At 48.4% G+C, this 23673-nt stretch overlaps 1 protein-coding gene across 5 annotated transcripts in view; it reads left to right on the forward strand.

Moving 5' to 3' along the window:
- The first annotated feature begins 400 nt into the window (after positions 1-400).
- The window catches only part of MCF2L2 (MCF.2 cell line derived transforming sequence-like 2), a 319822-nt gene continuing 296549 nt past the window's right edge, over positions 401-23673 (forward strand). For all 5 annotated transcript variants that reach the window (XM_073359253.2, XM_073359256.2, XM_073359257.2 and 2 more), the window contains exon 1: positions 401-874. In XM_073359253.2, coding sequence (XP_073215354.1) covers positions 796-874 — 79 coding nt within the window. In that variant the 5' untranslated portion in view covers positions 401-795. The remainder of the gene's footprint in view (positions 875-23673) is intronic.

Here is a 23673-nt window from a genome sequence, read left to right on the forward strand (position 1 = left end):
TGCAGGAGGGTGGGGTAGGGGCTGAGTTTCTGCCCCCTGTCTTCACCTGGTGCTTTGTTCACTCTCTACAATGGGGAAGGTGCCTTTAAAAATCCTGCCAAACCCAAGGACTGAGTAATATTCAGATCCATAGCGTGATCTCAGGTTTTAAACAGCCCACCGCACCTCTCTCTTTGTCCAATGTTTCCAGAAGAGACGTGATGAGGATTTTAACAAACTCCCTAGGCTCAGTGTGTGTGTGTGTGTGCTTTATCCTTTAAGGTCAACCAAGCATAAGACTTAAAATGGACATACATCTCTCACTGCCAAAGGTGGAGGAGGGTGGGGGCAGAGAAGCACCAGCCTCCTTCCAGCCACTCCTGAGTAAACAGAGAGCTGACCTCAGGCTGCAATGGTGTGATTTCCCTTTGCAAGCGCCACTCCTCTTTACAATAGTCCATAGCTCCAGGATTTTTTCCTGACTCAAAGCATTAACATCCCCAAGCCTCCCTGGAGGCAGGTAGCAGGCAGCTGATTTGTCTCTTTATTCCTTGTTTCGTTCTTAAGGGGGGGGATAAAACCCCTAAGCAATCAACTCTGCTTTTTTATTTTATTACCTTTCATGTAAAAGAACCTTTGTTAGGGGGTTATCCCCACGCATGCAGGGTTGCAGACTGCAGAAGATGGCCAGTGCCCAGGAGATGTAAGGAGCTTGGAAGAATCCTACCCTGGGAGTGGTACTTGCTTTGTGTGTGTGTAGCCTCCCACTCCAGTTGCATTTTTTTTTTTTTAAATGCTGTGCAGTGCTTCGGTGAGATGCTTTTTTGGTTAAAAGAAGAAGAGATGTCACACCAGGAGCTAACCCAGCGACTGGCTACAGTCATCACTCATGTGGGTAAGGTATCTCTCTTCTTCCCCTTACCTTTTGCATGGATTTTGGGCTCACTTCTCTTCACCTCCTCCACAGGCTGGGAGGCAAGGCTGCTGTGCCTTAGGCTTGTTTCAGTGTGTATGGTAACACCCATTGTTTCATGTTCTCCATGTATATAAATCTCCCCACTGTCTTTTCCACTGCAAGCATCCGATGAAGTGAGCTGTAGCTCCGGAAAGCTTATGCTCAAATAAATTGGTTAGTCTCTAAGGTGCCACAAGTCCTCCTTTTCCTTTTGCAGCAGCTTTGTGTGACACCTTGCGAGGGATTTCAGCGCAATTGGCGAATTGCAAAAAGCTTGCCCTCAAAAAATCTTTTGGTTAATGCATTTGTCCACTGTGCAATTATTTAGGCTTTTCAAAAAATGCAGATGTGCTTATTGTGAATTGAATTGCATTAAATCTACACGGGTAGTAATACCTGCCGATGAAATGCTATAAGGGCAGGGGCTGTGTTAGGGGCTCTCTATAAAATGTATCGGGCTCGTCTTCACAGCGCTATCTTGGGAAACTAAAAATTGCAGCCAGTTAAAATGTAATTCTGTATTTTTACTGTCAGTGCTGTTTGAAGGGTTCTGGAAGACCATAGGGCAGGTGGATGAGAGCTGTTTTAGATCCCAGGCACCTGGTAGTTTTTTCTTTTCTTAATCTCTGAAGGATTAATAATCCTGTGATGCACTAACCTGGGCACACTGAGTTAGGAGGAGGTGGTGGTGGTGGTTTAACCTGCTAGCCAGGTGTTGACAGTGATGAGCAAACAACTGCAAGAAACTGCCCATTAATTACTTCACCTGCAATGTCTCAAAGCATGAGTTTTACCAGATGAAAATAATCAAGTTAATAAGGCAGTGGAGTATGCTTTTTGCACCTTTATCTTGAGGCATACAATTGAGCAAAAGCTGATTGTGACTGTTTAAAGTAGGTGAAGAGAACATTTTTTTTAACTGACTAGGCAGGGAGGCATATTTCTATAGCTGTCCATTTTTGTAATGGATTATGTATTGTGAATGCAAAGGACACTGAAAGCATATTGAATTTGTATAATATCTGCGCTAAAATACTGTGGGTTCAAAGCGTGGCTTTCAAGTAATGTATAATAACACTTTAGATTCAGATGTTTGTGTGTTTGTTGATCTTAGCTGTAGAACCTAAATGGTTGGTGGTGGGTATGTGCTGATTATTGCATTAGGCAAATTTACATATAGAATTTTAAAATAATATAAAATTCTATAGAATTTTTAAATTAAAGCCCCAGTCCTGTAACATGTTCCACACATGGAATATGGATGGGCCTCTGTGCCTGGCTTCAGTGTGGCCTGATGGGGGTGCTAGGGTTTGGCCTTGGAGAAGCGTTTGCAGGACCAGGAATTAGACCAAGAAGACAGAGAGATGCATGTGAAAGCTACTGTGTAACTGTAAGATTAATTATGTATTGTCTGAATTTGTGTCAATCAGAAAAATAAAATTAAAGACTCTGGCATTCATTTTGAGGCAAATATTATTTTGTAAAGCTGGGATTTCAAAGGTGCTTAAGGGATTTAAGCACTCATCGATTTCCTCCCCTCCCCGTCTCTTTAGGCTCACTTGAAACCCCCCATCTGCTATATTATCACTTAATTCTTCCCCCCCCTCGCAAAAGTAGAACCTTTGATATACCGAAGATGAATGCCAAGATTTGCTAATATGTAAATTAGAGGTATGTCAGCCTCCATTTGGGAACTTCAGAAATGTAGGAACCTGCTTTGACCATTAGTGATCAGACTAATGCTTTGCACTTTTCATCCAAAGCCTTCTCAAACATTAATTAATCTTCACATGTCTCCTGACAGTTGGGGATGTATTACATCTGTGTTACCCAGGTGAGAGAAATTCAGTGGTTTTCCCAAGATTATGCAGCAAGTCAGTGCTAGTGGGAGAATAAAACTCAGATTTCTAAACCTTGCTCTGAGTACTAGAACTAAATTCTCTGCTTCTGAATAGTTCAGGGCATGGAAATCTGATCTGAATGTTTCCATAGAGTGTGCAAGTATATATAAAATAAGGGAACCAAAATATATTTGTACAAAAATGGAAGTGATTAAAAAACAAAATCCATCTTTTAAAAAACATTTTTCATAACCCTCTGCTGATGCACTGTTTTTTCTGAATCCCACATTCTACTGTGAGTCATGTTAGCAGAATCAGCAGCTGATTATTAAATCAAAAAGTCCTTCTATGGCAGTGGTTGCAGGCAATCTCAGAGCACTGAGAACCTCTCAAAGCTCCGATAACTTCCCATCCCATGCAAGAGCAGGACAGCTACCATTATGAATACACTCAATAGTATTTGCTACTTCAGTAGCATCTTTCATCCCAAAGAGACCCAAAGCACTATTCACGCTTATTGACACTCAACCCCAGTACAATGCAGCTACTTCTGGGGTGGAAATACAGCACTCAACCAGCACAATAGTGAGAAGTGGCGGAAGAGGAAATTTGGATACGACCTAGCTCCTTCTACTTACAAAAAGTACCATGGGATCTTTAGTGTCCATGCAAAGTAGGCAAGACCTCCATTTTTAAATGTCTCACATGGGAGTGTCACATGCATATGAAACTAGGAACATAGAGAACAGGACTGGAAGGGATTTCCTATGTCATCGAGTCCTGTCCCTGCTATCACAGGAAATCCCATCCCGTAATCCCATTCATGAATTTATCAAGCTCCATCTTAAAACTAGTTAGGTTTTTTACCCCCATAACTCCTATTGGAAGGCTGTTTCAGAACCATACTCTTCTCTGATAGCTGATTTCCATGTGGGAGGAGGCTTCTATCTGCCTTGAAAGGATGATTTAAGTCTGTGAGGATCTACGTGTTGGTTCCAGGGACTCTGTGTTTCCAAACACACGCCGTGATCCTTCTGTGAGCTCCACGCAGATGGCACCTGCACAGAGTCAATACATTAAAGCTCATTGCGGGATCAGTGTCCAAATATGTAGGGCACAGTGACTAGTTTACCTCTGCACATACCCTTTTGGTGACCTGCACCTTGTAATGCAGCTTTTTCTCCGTGTTGATCAACAGATGCCTGATTCCGATCTTCTTTTTTTTTATTTTTTTTTGGCACCAGTGTGCTTTCTCTGATTTCAGTGGAGTTACTCTTGCTTTACACTGGTGTGGATGAGAACAAAAAGGGACCTAAGGTTCCTAGAACTGGTGCACTTTGTATATTTTCTCCTTCGGATCCACAGAGCATGGGAAATGTTCCCCAGAGCTCACTGCAGAAATTGTTTCAAGGACAGATATAGATTAAAAAAAAAATAATTTACACACTTTCCTTGAGTGACACTTCTCACCTTGCAAGATTGTGTTCCTTGGATAGATGGGTGAAAAGCTGTTCGTTATGATGGAGAGAAGAACCCACGCTTGGGGTCTGGGGCTGACAGTGGCTGTGTGTTTGTGTGGGAATTCTTTCACTCTTCCGGCTTGCAAAACCCACAGGAATAAACCTCCATGCCCCCACAATCCCACCCACGCCTGGCAGCTTGTTCCCAGCTCTGCTGTGAGTGGGAAGAGCTCTCTGGGCATTGGTATGCAGATGGGCACACCCACCAAGTGTCCCACTTTGTCACAAGATTTTATTCTTGAAAATGACTTCCGCAATGAGGCGGGGCCACCAGGACAGATGTCAGCAGCTTAAGAAGGAAACAACTGAACTCGTACCCTACCTTTGCATTAAACCCCTCAGTACCATTGAGGCCTGGTTTACAGAGATGCTAAGCGTCCACAGCACCCTTTGATTTCAGGTGAGGTTGACTCTGAAAATGAGGACCAGGTCAAAATGAGCTGCTTTGTTAGCCTCTCTTGTCTTGGAAGCACTGAGCTAAAACCTTAATATGTATACAACCTGCTACGTAAACTATACATGAAATAATAATCATAATTAATAAAAAAAGGACCTGCACTTTTATCACAGCTTCCATCCGCAGTCTCAGAGTGCTTTACAAATATTAATTGTAACCTCTCATGGCTCAGTGAAGTAAATGTTACCCATTTTACAGATGGGGAACTGAGGCTCAGAGTGGCGACATGACTTATCCAAGGTTATCCTGAGAGTCAAGTGGCAGAGCCAGGAACAGAACTGAGATCCCCTGACTCCCAGGCCTATGAATTCACCACAGGACGTCAATTCCTGTCACCTGGGTTCCATCCCCGCCATAGGGCAGTTGGGTGAAATGTGTCTGCAGCACAAGGCCATGCAATGCTGCAGTTTAGGACAGGAAGTAAAGGAAGATACTGCATCCATTTGAATGTGCAGGAGGAAATTAGGTCAGCGGAATATAATAATCCAAGATGGAACTTGATCAAGATTGATTTCGTTTTTCACGTGCTGGTGTCACAATCTCTGTCTTGTGCTGTGAAACTACCAGTTATCTTAATATATATCACAGCTTTGCACAGAGCATAGTAAACATTGCTAATCTGTGTCCTGTGTACAGCACTCTTCATGCTAACTTTTTAAGCAATCTTCCTTAAACGTATTGTATCAGATGGCGCCCTTTGTTACTTCTGTGCAAATGCAACCCCACTGATGTCAAGTCAAAGAAAACCACACTGTCCATGGATCATTCCTTTGGTCTCAGACTACCTCAGAGCATTCATGCAATTTAGGATTTCATTTCAAGTACGTTTATTTGGATCTGTTCTAGACCCAGTGAGCAACTAGTGATGACTGACCTTTTTGCATCAGCCAGAAAGCACTGGTTTTCTTCACCTTGCTCTCTGATGCAGACAGAGGGCGTGTCCTTTGTTCCATTGCCCATAAAGAGGGATTTAGAAATCTGCAAAGAAGTGTTTGCTAAATCTGCAGGGGTTTTCCCTGCAAAATCTGCAAAAATGTGGTGGAGTTTTTTCTTCCAAGATCAGTCACTCTTTGTTTTCTCCTATTCTGCTTCGTGGGCCTGTTTAATTGCACAATCAGATTAACTCATTGTAAGACAGAAGGGGAGCTATTAAAAAGATATTCACTGGCTTTTTAAAAACTGAACAGCAAGCAAAGCTTGTAAACGTAACCAGTGTAGCTAATAAAATCTGCAGATGCTTGTTTTGTATTTCCCAAAATGTAGAAATTCATGGGACTTTAAATAACACCTGGTACTTCAAACAAACAAATGCACTTTATACATTTTGTTGAGTCTCTCTCTGAAATAAAGAACATGTGAAACTGTCAAAAACTATGGATCCAGAATAGTGTTCTGGGTTCTTCTCTATACCTACCCAAGATACTTAGTTGTAGGGCCCTACCAAATTCATGGCCATGAAAAACATGTCCCGGACCATGAAATCTGGTCTCCGCCTGTGAAATTTGATCTTTTGTATACTTTTACCCTATACTATACAGACCAGTGTTTCTCAAAATGGGGGTCCTGACCCAAAAGGGAGTTTCAGGGGGGTCACAAAGTTATTTTAGGGGCGTCATGGAATTGTCTCTCATACTTCTGTGCTGCCCTCAGAGCTGAGAGGCCAGAGAGCAGTGGTCGTTGGCCAGCAGCAGCAGTCTGCCAGCAGAAGGGCAGAAGTAAGGGTGACAATACCATACCATGCCACCCATACTGCTGGGCGGCCGGAGAGTGATGGCTGCTGACTGAAGGTGGCTGCAGGTGGCAGCACAAAAGTAAGGATGGCAATTCTGCACCCCCTCACCCCCAAAATAACCTTGTGATTTCCGCCCCCCCAACCTTTTGGGTCAGGACCCCTACAATTACAACACCATGAAATTTCAGGTTTAAATAGCTGAAATCATGAAATTTACGAGTTTAAAAATCCTATGACTGTGACATTGACCAAAATGGACCCTGAATTTGGTAGGCAGGGACGGATTAATCTTCTGTGGGCCTGGCTCCAAACATATTTGTGGGCCCCCATGGGGGCAATGGAACATGGTGGGTGGGGGTGGAGGGGTGGTGTGTCGGTCCCTGGAGTGAGGGGCCAGTCAGGGGCAATGGGGCATGGCATGGAGAGGGCAGCCCTGCTCTGCCCAGCCCTGTGAGAGGGCACTGTTTACAAACTGGCAGTTGCCAGACACACAGTAGCCTGCCTGGCCCTGTGCTTCCAGCATGCCTCTTCCCCTCGTGGGCAGGCCCATGCCATGGCACACATCCCCCCCAACACCGGAACCACCACCCCCCCCATGGCCAGAGCCTGCCCCCGGACCCGCTATGCCCAGCGCCCCCCCGACCCTACCACAAATGCACAGTGCCCTGCACAACACCATCCCTGCCCAGCGCCCCCCTGCACACAGCCCCACCACAGCTGGCCAGCACCCCCCACATAGAACTCCCACTCCCTAGTGCCCCAACACACACAGATCCTCCCCGCCCCTTCACAGCCCAGCACCCGCCCAGGCCCTCCAGAGACCTCTCCCCCGTGCCCTGCCTACTGGCTGCACTCACCAGCCCTGCTCAGAGGCAACTGTGTCTGGCGGGCTGAGCTGGCAGCGCAGCGAGGGTTGGTCACGGGGCGGGGAATCGCTCTAGCCCCTCCGGACGAGGGCAGGCTCCCTCAGGACATTCTTGCCTGGAGGGGCCCAGCCAAGCCTTCCCCCCCACAACTGACCAAGACTGGCCAGGCTTCTGCACCAGTCCCAGGTGGCTCAGCTCTGGGGAGACAAGCGGGGCCCCACAGGTGGTAGGAAGCAGAGACTGCCCGGAGCCAGAGGTGCACTGGGGTCCGGCCAGGGGGCAGAGAGAAACCGGCGGGTGGGGGCAGGGGCAGAGAGGAGCCCTCCGCCAGCGGGCCGAGAGAAGCAAGTGGCTGGCAGGGTCTCAGGGCACAGTACAAGCAGAACAGGCCGGGGCCCCTTCTGAGCATGGGCCTGGCACCATTGTAAACCTGGCACTGTTGGTAGGGCCTGACTTATATTGTCCTTTTGACTCGGAATGTAGGGGGGGAAAAGAGGCTAACCGGCTTCCAGAACCACTGGAAACGGTAACTCTGTAGCATGTTGTCTCCATTTCCTAACACAAGAACAAGGAGACATTTAATGACATTAAAAGGTGGCCGATTCAAACCCAGTAAAAGTAAATGTTTTTTCACGCAGTGTGCGGTTAGATTGCAGAACTCATGGCCATAGGAAGCTGTTGAGGCCAAGAACTTCACAACCACCACTCCGGATCTAATTGCTATGATTTGTGTTACTGTAGCTGTTAGGAACCCCAACCATGGTGTAGGCTATAAAGATGCTGCTTGTTTATGTTCTGTAGAAATGTGTTGAACTATAAGTAGCCCCAAAAATCTATTGGTTAAAAATAGGCTTGACAACAGTCAAGCAAGGCATGGTAAAACAGGAGCGAAATGAGACTGCTCAGAGGCAAGTTAGAGAGATTAGTTCGCACACAACCCCAGGTCATGTTGTAAACATGTTTTGGTCCAAACTGGTTTTTACAAATGTTTCAGATAACTTGTTAAACATCTGATGAAGTGAGCTGTAGCTCACGAAAGCTCATGCTCAAATAAATTGGTTAGTCTCTAAGGTGCCACAAGTACTCCTTTTCTTTTTTCTAGATTGATAGTTATTGATGTAGAATTTACGCAGCTGCTAATGAAGATGATGATTAATGTTAAATAGCCAATGAGAAAGTAGAAAACATTGAATTGTGGTTTAAAAGGTGGATTTGGATTCTTTGACCATGGGATGGTGTTCCAAGAAGGAGGAGTGCTAGGCAGAGACGGGCTCCACCTAACAAAGAGAGGGAAGAGCATCTTCGCAAGCAGGCTGACTAACCTAGTGAGGAGGGCTTTAAACTAGGTTCACTGGGGGAAGGAGACCAAAGCCCTGAGGTAAGTGGGGAAGTGGGATACTGGGAGGAAGCATGAGCAGGAGCGCGTGAATGGGGAGGGCTCCTGCCTCATACTGAGAAAGAGGGACGCTCAGTGAGTTATCTCAAGTGCCTATACACAAATGCAAGAAGCCTGGGAAACAAGCAGGGAGAGCTGGAAGTCCTGGCACAGTCAAGGAATTATGATGTGATTGGAATAACCGAGACTTGGTGGGATAACTCACATGACTGGAGTACTGTCATGGATGGATATAAACTGTTCAGGAAGGACAGGCAGGGCAGAAAAGGTGGTGGAGTTGCACTGTATGTAAGGGAGCAGTATGCTCAGAGCTCAAGTATGAAACTGCAGAAAAACCTGAGTGTCTCTAGATTAAGTTTAGAAGCATGAGCAACAAGAGTGATGTCGTGGTGGGAGTCTGCTATAGACCACCGGACCAGGGGGATAAGGTGGACGAGGCTTCCTTCCGGCAACTAACGGAAGTTACTAGATCGCAGGCTCTGGTTCTTATGGGAGACTTCGATCACCCTGATATCTGCTGGGAGAGCAATATAGCGGTGCACAGACAATCCAGGAAGTTTTTGGAAAGTATAGGGGACAATTTCCTGGTGCAAGTGCTGGAGGAACCAACTAGGGGCAGAGCTCTTCTTGACCTGCTGCTCACAAACCGGGAAGAATTAGTAGGGGAAGCAAAAGTGGATGGGAACCTGAGAGGCAGTGACCATGAGGTGGTCGAGTTCAGGATCCTGACACAGGGAAGAAAGGAGAGCAGCAGAATACAGACCCTGGACTTCAGAAAAGCAGACTTTGACTCCCTCAGGGAACTGATGGGCAGGATCCCCTGGGAGAATAACATGAGGGGGAAAGGAGTCCAGGAGAGCTGGTTGTATTTTAAATAATCCTTATTGAAGTTACAGGGACAAACCACCCCGATGTGTAGAAAGAATAGTAAATATGCCAGGCGACCAGCTTGGCTTAACAGTGAAATCCTTGCTGATCTAAAACACAAAAAAGAAGCTTACAAGAAGTGGAAGATTGGACAAATGACCAGGGAAGAGTATAAAAATATTGCTCGGGCATGCAGGAGTGAAATCAGGAAGGCCAAATCACACCTGGAGTTGCAGCTAGCAAGAGATGTTAACAGGAACAAGAAAGGTTTCTTCAGGTATGTTAGCAACAAGAAGAAAGTCAAGGAAAGTGTGGGCCCCTTACTGAATGAGGGAGGCAACCTAGTGACAGAGGATGTGGAAAAAGCGAATGTACTCAATGCTTTTTTTGCCTCTGTCTTCACGAACAAGGTCAGCTCCCAGACTACTGCACTGGGCAGCACAGCATGGGGAGGAGATGACCAGCCCTCTGTGGAGAAAGAAGTGGTTCAGGACTATTGAGAAAAGCTGGACGAGCACAAGTCCATGGGGCCGGATGCGTTGCATCCGAGAGTGCTAAAGGAATTGGCGGCTGTGATTGCAGAGCCATTGGCCATTATCTTTGAAAACTCGTGGCGAACGGGGGAAGTCCCAGATGGCTGGAAAAAGGCTAATGTAGTGCCAATCTTTAAAAAAGGGAAGAAGGAGGATCCTGGGAACTACAGCCTCACCTCAGTCCCCGGAAAAATCATGGAGCAGGTCCTCAAAGAATCAATCCTGAAGCACTTACATGAGAGGAAAGTGATCAGGAACAGTCAGCATGTATTCACCAAGGGAAGGTCATGCCTGACTAATCTAATCGCCTTCTATGATGAGATTACTGGTTCTGTGGATGAAGGGAAAGCAGTGGATGTATTGTTTCTTGACTTTAGCAAAGCTTTTGACACCGTCTCCCACAGTATTCTTGCCAGCTAGTTAAAGAAGTATGGGCTGGATGAATGGACGATAAGGTGGATAGAAAGTTGGCTAGATTGTCGGGCTCAGCGGGCAGTGATCAATGGCTCCATGTCTAGTTGGCAGCTGGTATCAAGTGGAGTGCCCCAAGGTTCGGTCCTGGGGCCGGTTTTGTTCAATATCTTCATAAATGATCTGGAGGATGGTCTGGATTGCACCCTCAGCAAGTTTGCGGATGACACTAAACTGGGAGGAGAGATAGATACGCTGGAGGGTAGGGATAGGATACAGAGGGCCCTAGACAAATTAGAGGATTGGGCCAAAAGAAATCTGATGAGGTTCAACAAGGACAAGTGCAGAGTCCTGCACTTAGGATGGAAGAACCCCATGCACCGCTACAGACTAGGGACCGAATGGCTCGGCAGCAGTTCTGCAGAAAAGGACCCAGGGGTTACAGTGGACGAGAAGCTGGATATGAGTCAACAGTCAGCCCTTGTTGCCAAGAAGACCAACGGCATTTTGGGCTGTATAAGTAGGGGCATTGCCAGCAGATCGAGGGACATGATCGTTCTCCTCTATTCCACATTGGTGAGGCCTCATCTGGAGTACTGTGTCCAGTTTTGGGCCCCACACTACAAGAAGGATGTGGAATAATTAGAAAACGTCCAGCGGAAGGCAACAAAAATGATTAGGGGACTGGAACACATGACTTATGAGGAGAGGCTGAGGGAACTGGGGATGTTTAGTCTGTGGAAGAGAAGAATGAGGGGGGATTTGATAGCTGCTTTCAACTACCTGAAAGGGGGTTCCAAAGAGGATGGCTCTAGACTATTCTCAGTGGTAGCAGATGACAGAACGATGAGTAATGGTCTCAAGTTGCAGTGGGGGAGGTTTAGGTTGGATATTAGGAAAAACTTTTTCACTAGGAGGGTAGTGAAACACTGGAATGTGTTACCTAGGGAGGTGGTGGAATCTCCTTCCTTAGAAGTTTTTAAGGTCAGGCTTGACAAAGCCCTGGCTGGGATGATTTAGTTGGGGATTGGTCCTGCTTTGAGCAGGGGGTTGGACTAGATGACCTCCTGAGGTCGCTTCCAACCCTGATATTCTATGATTTAATGTTAATTATGGGGCGTTGTTATAATTGATTATAAAAAGGATAGCACACTGATTTTTTTAGATTAGACTTGCCTATCTGCCATCAAGGAACCATTAGAGAGGATTTTACCCACTCCCCTCATATAGGGACTGATCATCCCTAAATGCATCATTCCTTATTTTAACCATATAATCGGGACCACATACAGCAAAGGTGACAATGGACCCGGGCCCCCTTGTGCTAGGTGCTGTACAAAGATAGAACAGATGGGGGCAGATTATACTCTGTTTTCCTCTAAAGCATCTGGCATGGCCCCTGGCAGAGACAGGATACTGAACTAGATGGACCTTGGGGTCTGATCCAGTCTGGCAAGGCCGATGTTCCTATTTCGGTCGGCCTCACATTGTATTAGCAACAGCACGCACTCTGTCTCTCCCCCGTTTTCCGCAATAGCAGAAATAGTTGATTAGTTTCTGGTTGTTTTTGTTTCCGTGGGTGAGTGGGTGTTTGTTGGTATGCGAAGCAATTATTGAGGGAAAGCTAAATGGCAGAGCTGAGTCCTGCAATTAGCCCTGGTGATGCTCGTAGTGTCTTCTCTCCTGTGTCAATGAGCTGAGTGCACTGGTTCCAGCTCCTGTGTAAGTTCTGCCTCCCATACTTGGACACCTTCCTCTCGTCGATCATGATTTCATTTTCCAGGGGGCTTGTAGGCTGTAAGGGAGGTTGTGGGTGCATAAGGAGAGGTGATCACTCAGGTAGCCAGGGCCAATCCAATAGAGAGACCTGAATGAATGTAAGGAAGGATCGTGAATTACACTCTGTGCTCAGTGGGGCTGTCACAGACACCAGAGCACTAGGGCCATGTGCCCTCACTGGCCTGTATTTTGCAGCCAGCTGAAGCTTTTCCAGGGCATGTGGCTTCATTCCCCGATATAACGAGTAATTGCAGTAATTGAACCTGGAGGTCACAAATGTGTAGATCGCAGAGGCCAGATCTGTGTCTGGTAGGATGGGGCACAGTCTTCTGGCCAGTCCTAGGTGGAAGGGGATTTTTTTTTTGTTGTTGCCTGGTTATTTGGATTCTTCCGTGCTACTGGTGCCCAAATGGACCTCAAGGCTGTGACTGACTTAACAGTCTGACGACAGTGGGAGATAAATTCCTCAAATCCCTTCCCCTTTCCTGCCCTCCTGGGCTCAGCCTCCCCAGGTGCTGATTTGGGCCAGGTGCCAAGAGCTTGGAGGTGGTGGTGTGGGCATTTGATGTAAAGAAGACCCAGAGGGGTCTCGACCACTCTCCCTATAACCTCTTATCAGCGGTGAATAATGCAGGGTATGTCTACACGAGAGCTGGAAGGTGTAAATCACAGCACAAGGACACGTACCCGCACTAGAGAGATGCATTTTAGTACGGTTACGTGTAAATGTGTACACCTAGGAACAAAGAATGTAGGCCATACTTAAAGGATGGGGACTGTATCCTGGGAAGGGAAGCAGGGACTCTGAAAAAGATTTGGGGCTCATGGTGGATAATTTGCCGAACATGAGCTCCCGGTGTGACGCTGTGGCCAAAAGAGCTAATGCCATCCAGGGATGCATGAACAGGGGAATCTTGAGCAGAAGTAAAAAGGTTATTTTACCTCTGTATTTGGCACTGGTGCGACTGCTGCTGGCATACTGTGTCCAGTTCTGGTGCCCACAGTTCAAGGATATTGATAAAGTAGAAAGGGTTCAGAGAAGAACCACAAGAATGATTAAAGAATTAGAAAACAGGCCTTAGAGTGATGGGTTGAACTCTTTTTGAGTCTATTTAGCTTAACAAAGAGAAGGAGCGACTTGATTACAGGCTATAAGTATCTACATGGGGAACAAATATTTAATAATGGGCTCTTCAGTCCAGCAGAGAAAGGCATAACACAATCCAATGGCTGGAAATTGAAGCTAGATGAATTCAGATTGGAAACAAGGGGTAACATTTTTAACAGTGAGAGTAATTAACTGCTGGAACAATTTACCAAGGGTCATGATGGATTCTCCCTAACTGACCATTTTAAAATCAAAACTGAATGTTTTTCCAAAAGATCTGCTCTAGGAATTATTTTGGGGAAGTTCTATGGCCTGTGTTATACAGGAGGTCAGACTAGGTGATCACAGTGATCTCTTCTGATCTTGGATTCTATGAATCTACCTCTGATCAAGCTAGCCTGTTAAAAACAGAAGTGTAGCCATGGTGGTGCAAGCAGCAGGAGGGGCTACCCGCCCTGAGTATGGTCCTGTCTGAGACCCTACGACAGGGGTGGGCAAACTAGCCCTCAGGGCTTCGGATCCGGTCCGCGGGATTGCCCCCCGTGGTGCCGCAGGCCCCGTGCCGCTCTCAGAAGTGGCCAGCACCACATCCTTGGGGCCCTGGGGGGAAGGGGACCCAGAGGGTTTCGTGCATAGCCCTTGCCTCCAGGCACTGCCCCCCGTTAGCTGGGAACGGGGAACCGCGGCCAATGGGAGCTTCGGGGGAGGTACCAGGAAGCGTGGCAAGGGCAGCGCGCGGAGCTCTATGCCCCCCTCCCCCAGGGGCGGCGCAGGGATGTGGTTCCGGCCACTTCTCGGAGCAGTGCGGCGTGGGGCCAGGGAAGGCAGGCAGGGAGCCTGCCCTGGCACCGGTGCATGCCACTGCAACCCTGGAGCCGCTTTAGGTAAGCGGTGCCAGGCTGAAGCCCAAACTCCTCCTGCACCCCGCCCCCCAACTCCCTGCCCTGAGCCCCCTGCCTGCACCTCGCACCCCTCCTGCACCCCAACCCCCTGCCCTGAGCACCCTGCTGCACTCTGCACCCCAACCCCCTGCCCTGAGCCCCCTCATACACCCGGCACCCCTCATCTGCCCCAATCCCTTGCCCTGAGCCCGTTACTGCGCACCGCACCCCAACCCCCAGCCCCGGCCCTGCATACAATTTCCCCACCCAGATGTGGCCCTCGGCCTAAAAAGTTTGCTCACCCCTGCCCTACGATGTACTCGAGGCCATTAGCCTCTCCTGCTGCTTGCATTGCTGCAGCTACAGTTCTGTTTCCAGCACTCTAGCTTGATCAGAGCTAGTGCAGGTAGGTCTCCTCGAGCTGAAATTTACACCTCTAGCTCCAGTGTAGACACACCCACCAAGGAGTGGGACATGCAGGTGAGGGCTTTGGAGCTGGAGGGGCAGTACCCCATGTGGCCCTCTGAACTCAGACCAAGTGGGAGGACTACTTCCCTCCTCCCTGGTAGCCCACTGGTCGGAACTCCATGCAGCTGAGGCCCTGTAGGGCTTGGGGTAGGGGAGGGAGCGAGGGTATAGAGCTGGAAGGTGGCATGGATCTCTGGCAATGCGGCAGATATACCACTAAAGAAGTCTATGGCAGGGAAAGCCTTTCCTAGAAGCCTTCACTTCTCCATGCCTTCTGCACCCCTCAGAGCTGGAACTAGTCTGCCAGGGGTGCAGGCACAGGGAATTGGATGCACCGCAAATGCATGCTGCTTATCATTCACGGAAGTGACTTCCCTTCTGCTAGGCTTTAGGGCCCCTCTCCCCAGCAGGACTTGACTCAAAACACAAGGAGACGGGTAAAAACAAGCACTCTTCCCAGATCTCTCATTGGGGTTTCTTTACAGCCATGTAACCTGGTAATCTTAATATGCATATTTCAGCCCATTAACTAGCGCTATTTTAAAAGGAACTAACTCTTTTTATAAAGCAACAGAGGAATGGAACTGGTCTCTGGGAATCAGATTTACAGCCTAGCATAAAACAGTGGGACACATCACTAGTTGAAACCGCTTTGTATGAAAGAGTGATGTATAGATTATACAGTAAAAGAATAATTTGACTGCATATAGTTAAGCACTGGAATAAATTGCCGAGAGAGGGTTGTGGAATCTCCATCATTGGAGATTTTTAAGAGCAGGTTAGACAAACACCTGTCAGCAGATCTCAAACTTTATGTAAGGGGACTGTTGCCCCCTTACTAACATTCAGTGGGGGTGTTTTAGTTGCTAGCTCCCGGTACTAAAAAGGGGGACGGGTCTATGGGAAATCAGGACCCTGAGACTGACAGTCCCCAGGAACAATGGGGAGAGGCCAATGCCCCAAGTCAGCCTGAATGACAGGGCAGGCAGGCTAGTCAGGAGGCCAGGGAGGTCCCATCGTCCGTGTGAGCTGGATTTGCCTGGGTCAGACAGAGTGGGGCTGAGCTAAGGAGAAAGCAGGGGCTCAAGCTGAGCTGGGGGGCAGAGCTGGGCCAGATCCAGAGGGACCAGAAAAGCAGCCCAGAGAGAGCAGACCCTGTCCTGGGAGCAGAGCTGCAGCCCCAAAGCCAGAGGCACAGCCCAGAGAGAGCAGACTTGCCCTGGGTGCAGAGCTGCAGCAACCAGAAGCAGAGGGGCCAGCAAAGCAGCCCAGGAAGCAGGTCAGTGCTGGGAGCAGAGTCACAGAAGCAGCCTGCAGAGCAGACCTGTCCTGGGAGCAGAGCTGCAGCCCCAAAGCCAGAGGCACAGCCCAGAGAGAGCAGACTTGCCCTGGGAGCAGAGCTGCAGCAACCAGAGCCAGAGGGGCCAGAGAAGCAGCCCAGGGAGCTGGAGGCAGAGCAGCAGCAGCAGTGCAGAGACCGAGTGGTGGAGCTGGGGCTGGAGCAGTCCAGAGCTGGGTGCGGTGAGCAGCTGGGGAGACCGAGGGGGACCCTGGGCAGCAGGCCCAGCACAGGGAGACACCTCAGCCAGGAGGCTCTGCAGGCCAGGCTTGGATCATAACCCCAACAGGGCGGGGGCCACACTGGGAAGAAGGGTCCTACCACTTAGTGCCTGAGAGCGCGTGGCCACCACCAGAGCGAGTGTCCAACCCACAGCATCCCTGCAGCACAGCCAGGGCCGGAGAAGGAGGCCTGGGACTTACAAGGAACAGACTGTGAACTGCCCTGACATTCCAGAGACGCTGTTTGTGATGTTCCCTGCCACAGAGCGGGTTGATGTGTTTCCTTTAACCTTTCCCATTTTTCCTTATTCTTTTTAAAATTAATTGTGGATTAAATAACTTGCATTTGCTTTAACTTGTATGTAATGGTCAGTGGGTCAGAGAAGTGCCCAGTGCAGAGAGAGTACCCCGGAGTGGGGACATCCTAGCCCCTGTCCGAGGTGACCACAGCAGGGTTGGGGGTCGAGCCCCCCAGGAATCCTGGGCCCAGCCTTGTTGGGGTTACGAGGACTCTGCCAGACAGGAGAGTGGAAGGGGAGTCCTCAAGGGCAGGGAGGCCACTGGGTAAAGGAAGTGGGAGCGAGGACTCAGATCCTTTCGTTAGCCCACTTCACTGGGGTAGTGCAGAAACCAGGAAAGTACCCCACAAGAGCGGGACTATTCCCCCGCTTACATTTAGCAACCCAAGGACCCCCATTTTGATTTTAAAATTTTTGGTGACCCCGAAGCCCCTCTGCTCAGCCCTTGCCATGCCCCTTCTCCAAGGCCCCACTCACTCCATCCCCTCTCCCTCAGTCGTTCACTCTCCCCCACCCTCACTCACTTTCATCAGACTGGGGCAGGGAGTTTGGGTGCGGGCTCTGGGAGGGAGTTTGGGTGTGTGAGGGGTATGGGCTCCAGGAGGGAGGGAGTTTGGGTGCACATCCCTCTGGCAGTGGCTCCTAGGTGGGGGGGCCATGGGGTCTCCACATGTTGCCCCCGCCCCCAGGGCCACAAGGTCATGCTGGCTGCTTCTGGGAGCGGCACGGAGCCAGGGCAGGTAGGAAGCCTGCCTGAGCCCTGCTGCGCCACTGGACTTCTAGTGTGCAGGAGGTGCTGGGAGGAAAGGGGAAGAGTTGATCAGCGGGGCTCGCAGACCCCCTGGGACCTCCAGGGGTCCACACACCCCAGTTTGAGAGACGCTGGTCTAGATAATACTTAGTCCTGCCATGAGTGCAGGGGACTGGACTAGATGACCTCTCAAGGTCCTTTCCACTTCTGATATTGGACCATTCCTATCTCACATTAGTAAAGTCTATGTATTTTACCAATCCTTTTTCCTTTATATATGTTTTTGCTAATATTTGTTCCAGATTACCTCATCTTCATGTAGTATATGGTACCTTTTTCATGTCTTTTATTCATATAAATTTAAATAAATACAATTATAACAACAGACGTAAGACTTAGTAGGTGTAGTGCCAATTAAAAGCTCCCATCCCCAGCAAGCGAAACCAGAGCCATGCACAGATACACACAACTGTTTCAGCCCTTCCAAACGCCCACAGATGGGCTTTGGCAAGTCAACAGATTTGAGCTATATCAGAAGACAACTTTTATCCTGCAATGCTTTGCATGTGAGCATGAGGGTCCACCTATGTGCAAGGCATTGCAGGATTGGGCAGAATTAATTCGGAAACCAAGGGGTCCACACTGAGAACTCATGGCTGGCAGCTCCATCTTTCCTACTCCCGGTCACTCATGCTGATCTTTGCTGCAGCAGCGTGGCACAGGTGAGGTAAGACGTCTCCAGGCCATTTAGGGAATTAGACCTTAATGTTATCCAGAAACCAATGCAAATCCTTGAGCACTGGTGTAATGTGCTTCTAGTGAGGTACCATGAGCTCCCATAGATTGCACTAGCTTCTACCTCCAAATGGATTTATGGTGCAGTCCCATGATAGTTTTGGAGGTGACCTACATGTGAATTGCGAAGTCAAGATTGGTATTGGAGAAGAAGGCACTTGGCCAGACACCGTTGCAAAAAGGTGATCCTGGTCGGTGCTGCTCTTTGGCCACCTAAAAGCCGATGGGGCTGTAACCTGATACCCTAAGTTGCACACTTGGGTTACAACTGATGGACATATATATTCAGCTGGGGGAGGGGGGCGGTTGACAGAACCTTGGCCAAATCCTCCAACTCACGGTTGTAGGCTCAGGATTTCATCTCAGCCCGTTTCAGTGTCTTACGGTCGTGCTTACTGATATATCATGTCCCTAAAAATCCATAAAGATAAGAATGGAGAGGAACTGTCTGCCTTGCTCTGTTGCTAAGCATCGGTTGGAGATGAACAGGAACCCACGCTTTCATGCTGTAGAAAGCGGGAGCTCCCAGCTTACACAAAGGGGCTGTGCAAACACTGGGGGGCTCAGTTTGGGAAGCAAACTCTGCAGTTTGGGTCACAAGCATTGGAGCAAATCAGCGGCCGACAGGCTCACTTGATGATCTAGCCCCCGGCACCTCCCTTTCTCACCTTTTGGTGTCTGGGCCGGGGGGAGGGGAGTCCTGGATGGATGGGGTGAGAGAGACCACCCTGTGCAAATTCTCTGGAGCTATGGGCACTGAATGTCACTCATTAGTGTGAGCTGGAGGGCGGCACAGGTGGAACTCAAGGCTTGCTGAGGGGTTGGTAGGTGCAAGGGTAGGTGTGATGATTCTGCATCCCTGTGCCTGGGTATCAATGGTAAATAAAACCAGTGGGAGTTTGAGAAGGAGATGGCGCCAGTGTTCCAGTCAGTTCCAAACTCTGTGTCTGAGAGAAGCTCAAGAAACAGCCCTGTTGTAAATATGCCATGTAGCACTCAATCAAAATGCCTGACAGCTCATTAGGTGGAGAGCCTTTTCCCATCTCTCAGCTCATCTCTTATTTAGTCCCTTTCCTTGCCTTCCAATACTGTCTGCATCAAAGGAGTCCCCTGAGAGGACATCTCCCTGTAGGCAGAGGGCGTAGAGCCAGCGGAAGGAGCTGCAGTCCTGCTAAGTAGAAAGTAAGCTAAGAGTATTTTAATGGCTGACACCTTGGTCTCCTCCTCTTCTGCCCTTTCTGCCGACATGCTTGAAGTCTCTTAGCCCTGGATACACAGGCCCTGATGGGTGACTCAGCATCCAAACCACAATGAGACATGCTGCACAGCGCCCTTTGATGACTGATAAAAACACTTGTGACCGCAATTAATGAGCTCCCTCTCTCTTTTTTCAGCCTTAAACGTTTTGGCTGCAGGAATTCCTCCCTTCAGACCTTAGCTAATGGACCAAGGAAAGGTGAATGCTTGAGTTACACAATGCTACTTAACTCTCATATCTCACAGTGGTGGAGAAAAGGTGGTGGAGCACTATCATCCCCACTTTACAGTTGGGGAAATGGAGGTACAGAAAGACTTGACTTGCTCAAAGTCATTATCAGAACTGAGAACAGAACCCAGTTCTCCAGGCTCCCAGCTTCGGGTTCTGTCTACCGGATAACACTGCACCATTGGGTCTCGTTCATTCTGGGCAGGGGAATATGAGTTCAATGCCGTGATGTCGCTCTCTAGACAGACAGTAACTGGTGCTAGAGAACGATGCATCTTCTAGAACAGGGGTGGCCAACCTGTGGCTTTGGAGCCCCATGCAGGTCTTCAGAGGTTAACATGCGGCTCCTTGTCTAGGCACCAACTCTGGGGCTGGAGCTACAGGCGCCAGCTTTCCAATGTGCCGGGTGTGTGTGTGTGCTCATTGCTCAACCCTTGGCTCTGCCACAGGCCCTGCCCCCACTCCTCCCCCATCCCCCCCAGAGCCTCCTGCACGCCACTAAACAGCTGATCAGGAGGTGCAGGGAGGGAGGGGGCGGGGTTGCTGGTGGGTGGGAGACACTGGGAGCTGCTGGGGGGCTGCTGACGTATTACGGTGGCTCTTTGGCAAAGTACAGTGGTAAATTCTGGCTCCTTCTCAGGCTCGAGTTGGCCACTCCTGTTCTAGAAGGATCAACATTCCTGCTATGATGCATCACTCTTTATTGTATGTGACTTATGTCCAAAGAAACTGACGTACCTGGAAATGAAGCGCAGGTATCTGGAGAGGAGGGGGAAAGAGGCATTGTGGGTTTTTTGTTGTTTTTTTTTTAAAGCTCCCTTTAAAATGAATGGATGGAAAAATACCACTTCTTAGCACAGCAGAACCCACACCACTGACCACAGTAACATGCAAATGATGGCCAGGGATCGGATAGGGGAATACTGCTTGATCTGATAGCAGGAACTGGTTTATTAGTCAGAATTTTGTTGCAAACACAGACTCCTTGGCCTCATATAAGGGGAGAGGAACCTTCACTATCCCATACCGGGTTCTGCTGTGGAAGGCCTATCTGGTGGGGGAATGAACAGAGTGTGGTGTGATCCGTGTGTACTTCTGATCCAATGTGCTATCTGAGTGCAGAATATGTTATGTCTGCTAATTGGAGAATATGAGCCGTATGTTTGAGAAGCGACTGAGCCTGTGTATTACTGGAGATCCATGTCCAACTTCTGAACTCAGTTAGACCTGTGTAAATCCAGTGTACCTCCGCTGATTTTGGTGGATTTACACTGGTCTAACTAAGATCAGAAGCACACCCTTTGTCTCCCTCACCTCTTGCCATCTAGCTGCCCATCAGCCCTACAGAAGGCAATAGATATGTAGGGTGACCAGACAGCAAGTGTGAAAAATCAGGATGGGGTAGGGAGTAATAAGCACCTATATAAGACAAAGCCCCAAATATCAGGACTGTCTCTATAAAATCGGGACATCTGGTCACACTGTAGATATGACACCCTTTTAGTAAAGAAAGATCCAAAGAACACATGGCTGATGGGATTAACATCCCGCCTCTGACCTTTATTGCTATATTCCTTGCAATGTAATAAACAGAATGAAGTGCTGGGCCTGGACAACAGCTGCAGGGACCAGATTTTTATTGAGCACTGGTGGAAACTCCTTTTTCCCAAGACTCTGACCCTTGTGGATGATACGGTTTGGATGACCTGCCTAGAACCAAATCATCTGCTGAACAATCAATTGCTCTGTGTTGGGGCCCTGTTGTCTGTGTATCATGCATCCTGATTCTCCACCCACGCAGTGACAGAAATCTCCTGAATGCTAGAGGGTGGAAGAGAATGAAAGTGGGAAGGAGCGTTGCACAGTTATAAAGATGACAGACCTCAGGAACATGGCCCCCCCTTGGAGAGGCAGAATTGTTTCTGTTTGTTCCCAGGAATGGGAAATTTCTCTATTTTTCCAGCAGCAAAATGAAGCAGAGCTGGAAATTGTGTTACTCAGCAGCATCAGCACAGATAGCAGAGCTGGATTACAGGTTAAGTGCCATATAGATATATACAGACAACTATGGTTATCTCAAGAGCTTAATATACAGAACAGTCGCTTTCCACCTCTATCCATTGCAGCTATTAGCGGGGTGTTCCCCAGCCAGTACAAAACTGCAGGTCCCAGCTGACATGGTCAAGAGGGAGGCCAAGCTACCCATATATAAAATGGATGTGGATGCTGAGTGACCAGCATCATCCGTTTTGCTCAACAGGACCAGCTGAAGCATTGTAAAATCCAAAGCAGCCTAGCTCCTCTTACACGTCTGTTTTGGAGTGGTCCTGAAAACACCCCTCTCTAAAATTACAACTGACTGCCCTGGGGAGCACCCAACTGACAACAGGCCTAATTCTTCTCTCATTTACACTAGAATATTTCCAGTAATTTTGAGACCCTGACTCCTGATCCACACCCCGTGTGACTGAAAAGAGAATCAGGCCTAGCACCTTTAGTCCCTGGTGAGAGGGACCACCCCATGTTGCTCTTCTGATGGCGAACATGGAGCTGTGCCCTCAGGGCTAGAGGGAGCCATGTGCAATGGTCCTCTGCAATAGGGTCAGTCACAACAATTCCAGGCCTTTTATATATAGTGCTCTCTCAGGAATGCATTATAGGAGTCACAGGACTCTGTTACAATGAATGCATAGCTCACCATATCCAGCAGCTTAAACAGAGACCTGCTAGTCATTCCTGGCTCTCCCATGTTTATTAACCCAGACTGTGATGCTGAAGGCTACCACAATTCCTGACCTGGATCGTGCAACCACAGAATGGACAATTAGCTCACAGAGGGAACCTCAGAGGAAACCCAAAACGTTGCTGCTGACACACTATCTGCTTAAAATGTTCTCCCAAAAGCATGTAGAGATTTACAGTATCTCGCTGCTCCTTGCTTTTTGAAAACCATTATACATTTTTCTCCAGCCTTCTTCTATCTGGCCAAATCGTATCAGTCAGCCATGGACAATCTCAATACATTGCCTCTTCTCAGGCTTGTGAAATCTTTTTCCAACTTGGCACAATGGGGCCCTGGTCCATGACTAGATCTCCTAGGCACTACAAATAATACAGAATCTTATTACTTATTGTTTGGGCAATAACCATTTCATAGCTTAGACTCTGATCCTGGAGGGTGCCGAGAGTCCTTACATCCTGTCCAAGTCAATGGGAGTTGTTGGCACTCAGCACCTAGCCAAATTGGGCCCTTTATCCCATGGCAAAGGCAGGCATTAGGATTTTGAACACAGTTGGCCTGGCCCATAACTACAGCCCCAAACAGCTTTGGGAGACGGTGCTCTGCATGTGCCACTTTGGGAGTCCAGAGACTTGTGTTATATTCGCAGATCTGCCACTGACTTACTTGCATTGAGACCTTGGATAAATCACTTACGATCCCATTTCCACTGGATTTGTGAGTGCTTGGTGGCTCTGGAAGTCAGTCGCATGGTTTCTCAAGCTGGGTTTCCAAAATCAGTGGACACTTTTTCAAATGTTGATTGTAATCTCTCTGCTGTTCAGCTACCCCAATGCTAAAATGCAGGGCAGGGGTGTTGTATTCATCTTTGTGAAGTGGTGTTGAGATGTGTGGATGAAAAATGCTATTGTGGGCCTGACTCAGAGCCCAGAAAAGACCCCCAATGGCTCTATGAGAGCGTATCTGTCCATCCACCTACCAATATGTCCCTCATCACCATAATATCTGGGCACTTATAATTATTAAAGGGCTTTCAGAATGTCAATCCACATATTTAAGTCTTGTGTTACAGATTTTCATATAAGCATGGTTGGCTTTGACATATCTGCAGCGTAGGTGGTTGCCTAGGGAAACAAGATACTCGGGGCTGGAAAATGTTTAGCTACTGCTTATTGCAAGTGGCTGGGCCACACAATTTCCAGGTTGGCTCAGGCAATGAATTCTTTACAGCTGGCCCTGCATACAGGAG

This window comes from Lepidochelys kempii, chromosome 9 (assembly GCF_965140285.1).
Source record: "Lepidochelys kempii isolate rLepKem1 chromosome 9, rLepKem1.hap1, whole genome shotgun sequence".
Lineage (NCBI taxonomy): Eukaryota > Metazoa > Chordata > Testudines > Cheloniidae > Lepidochelys > Lepidochelys kempii.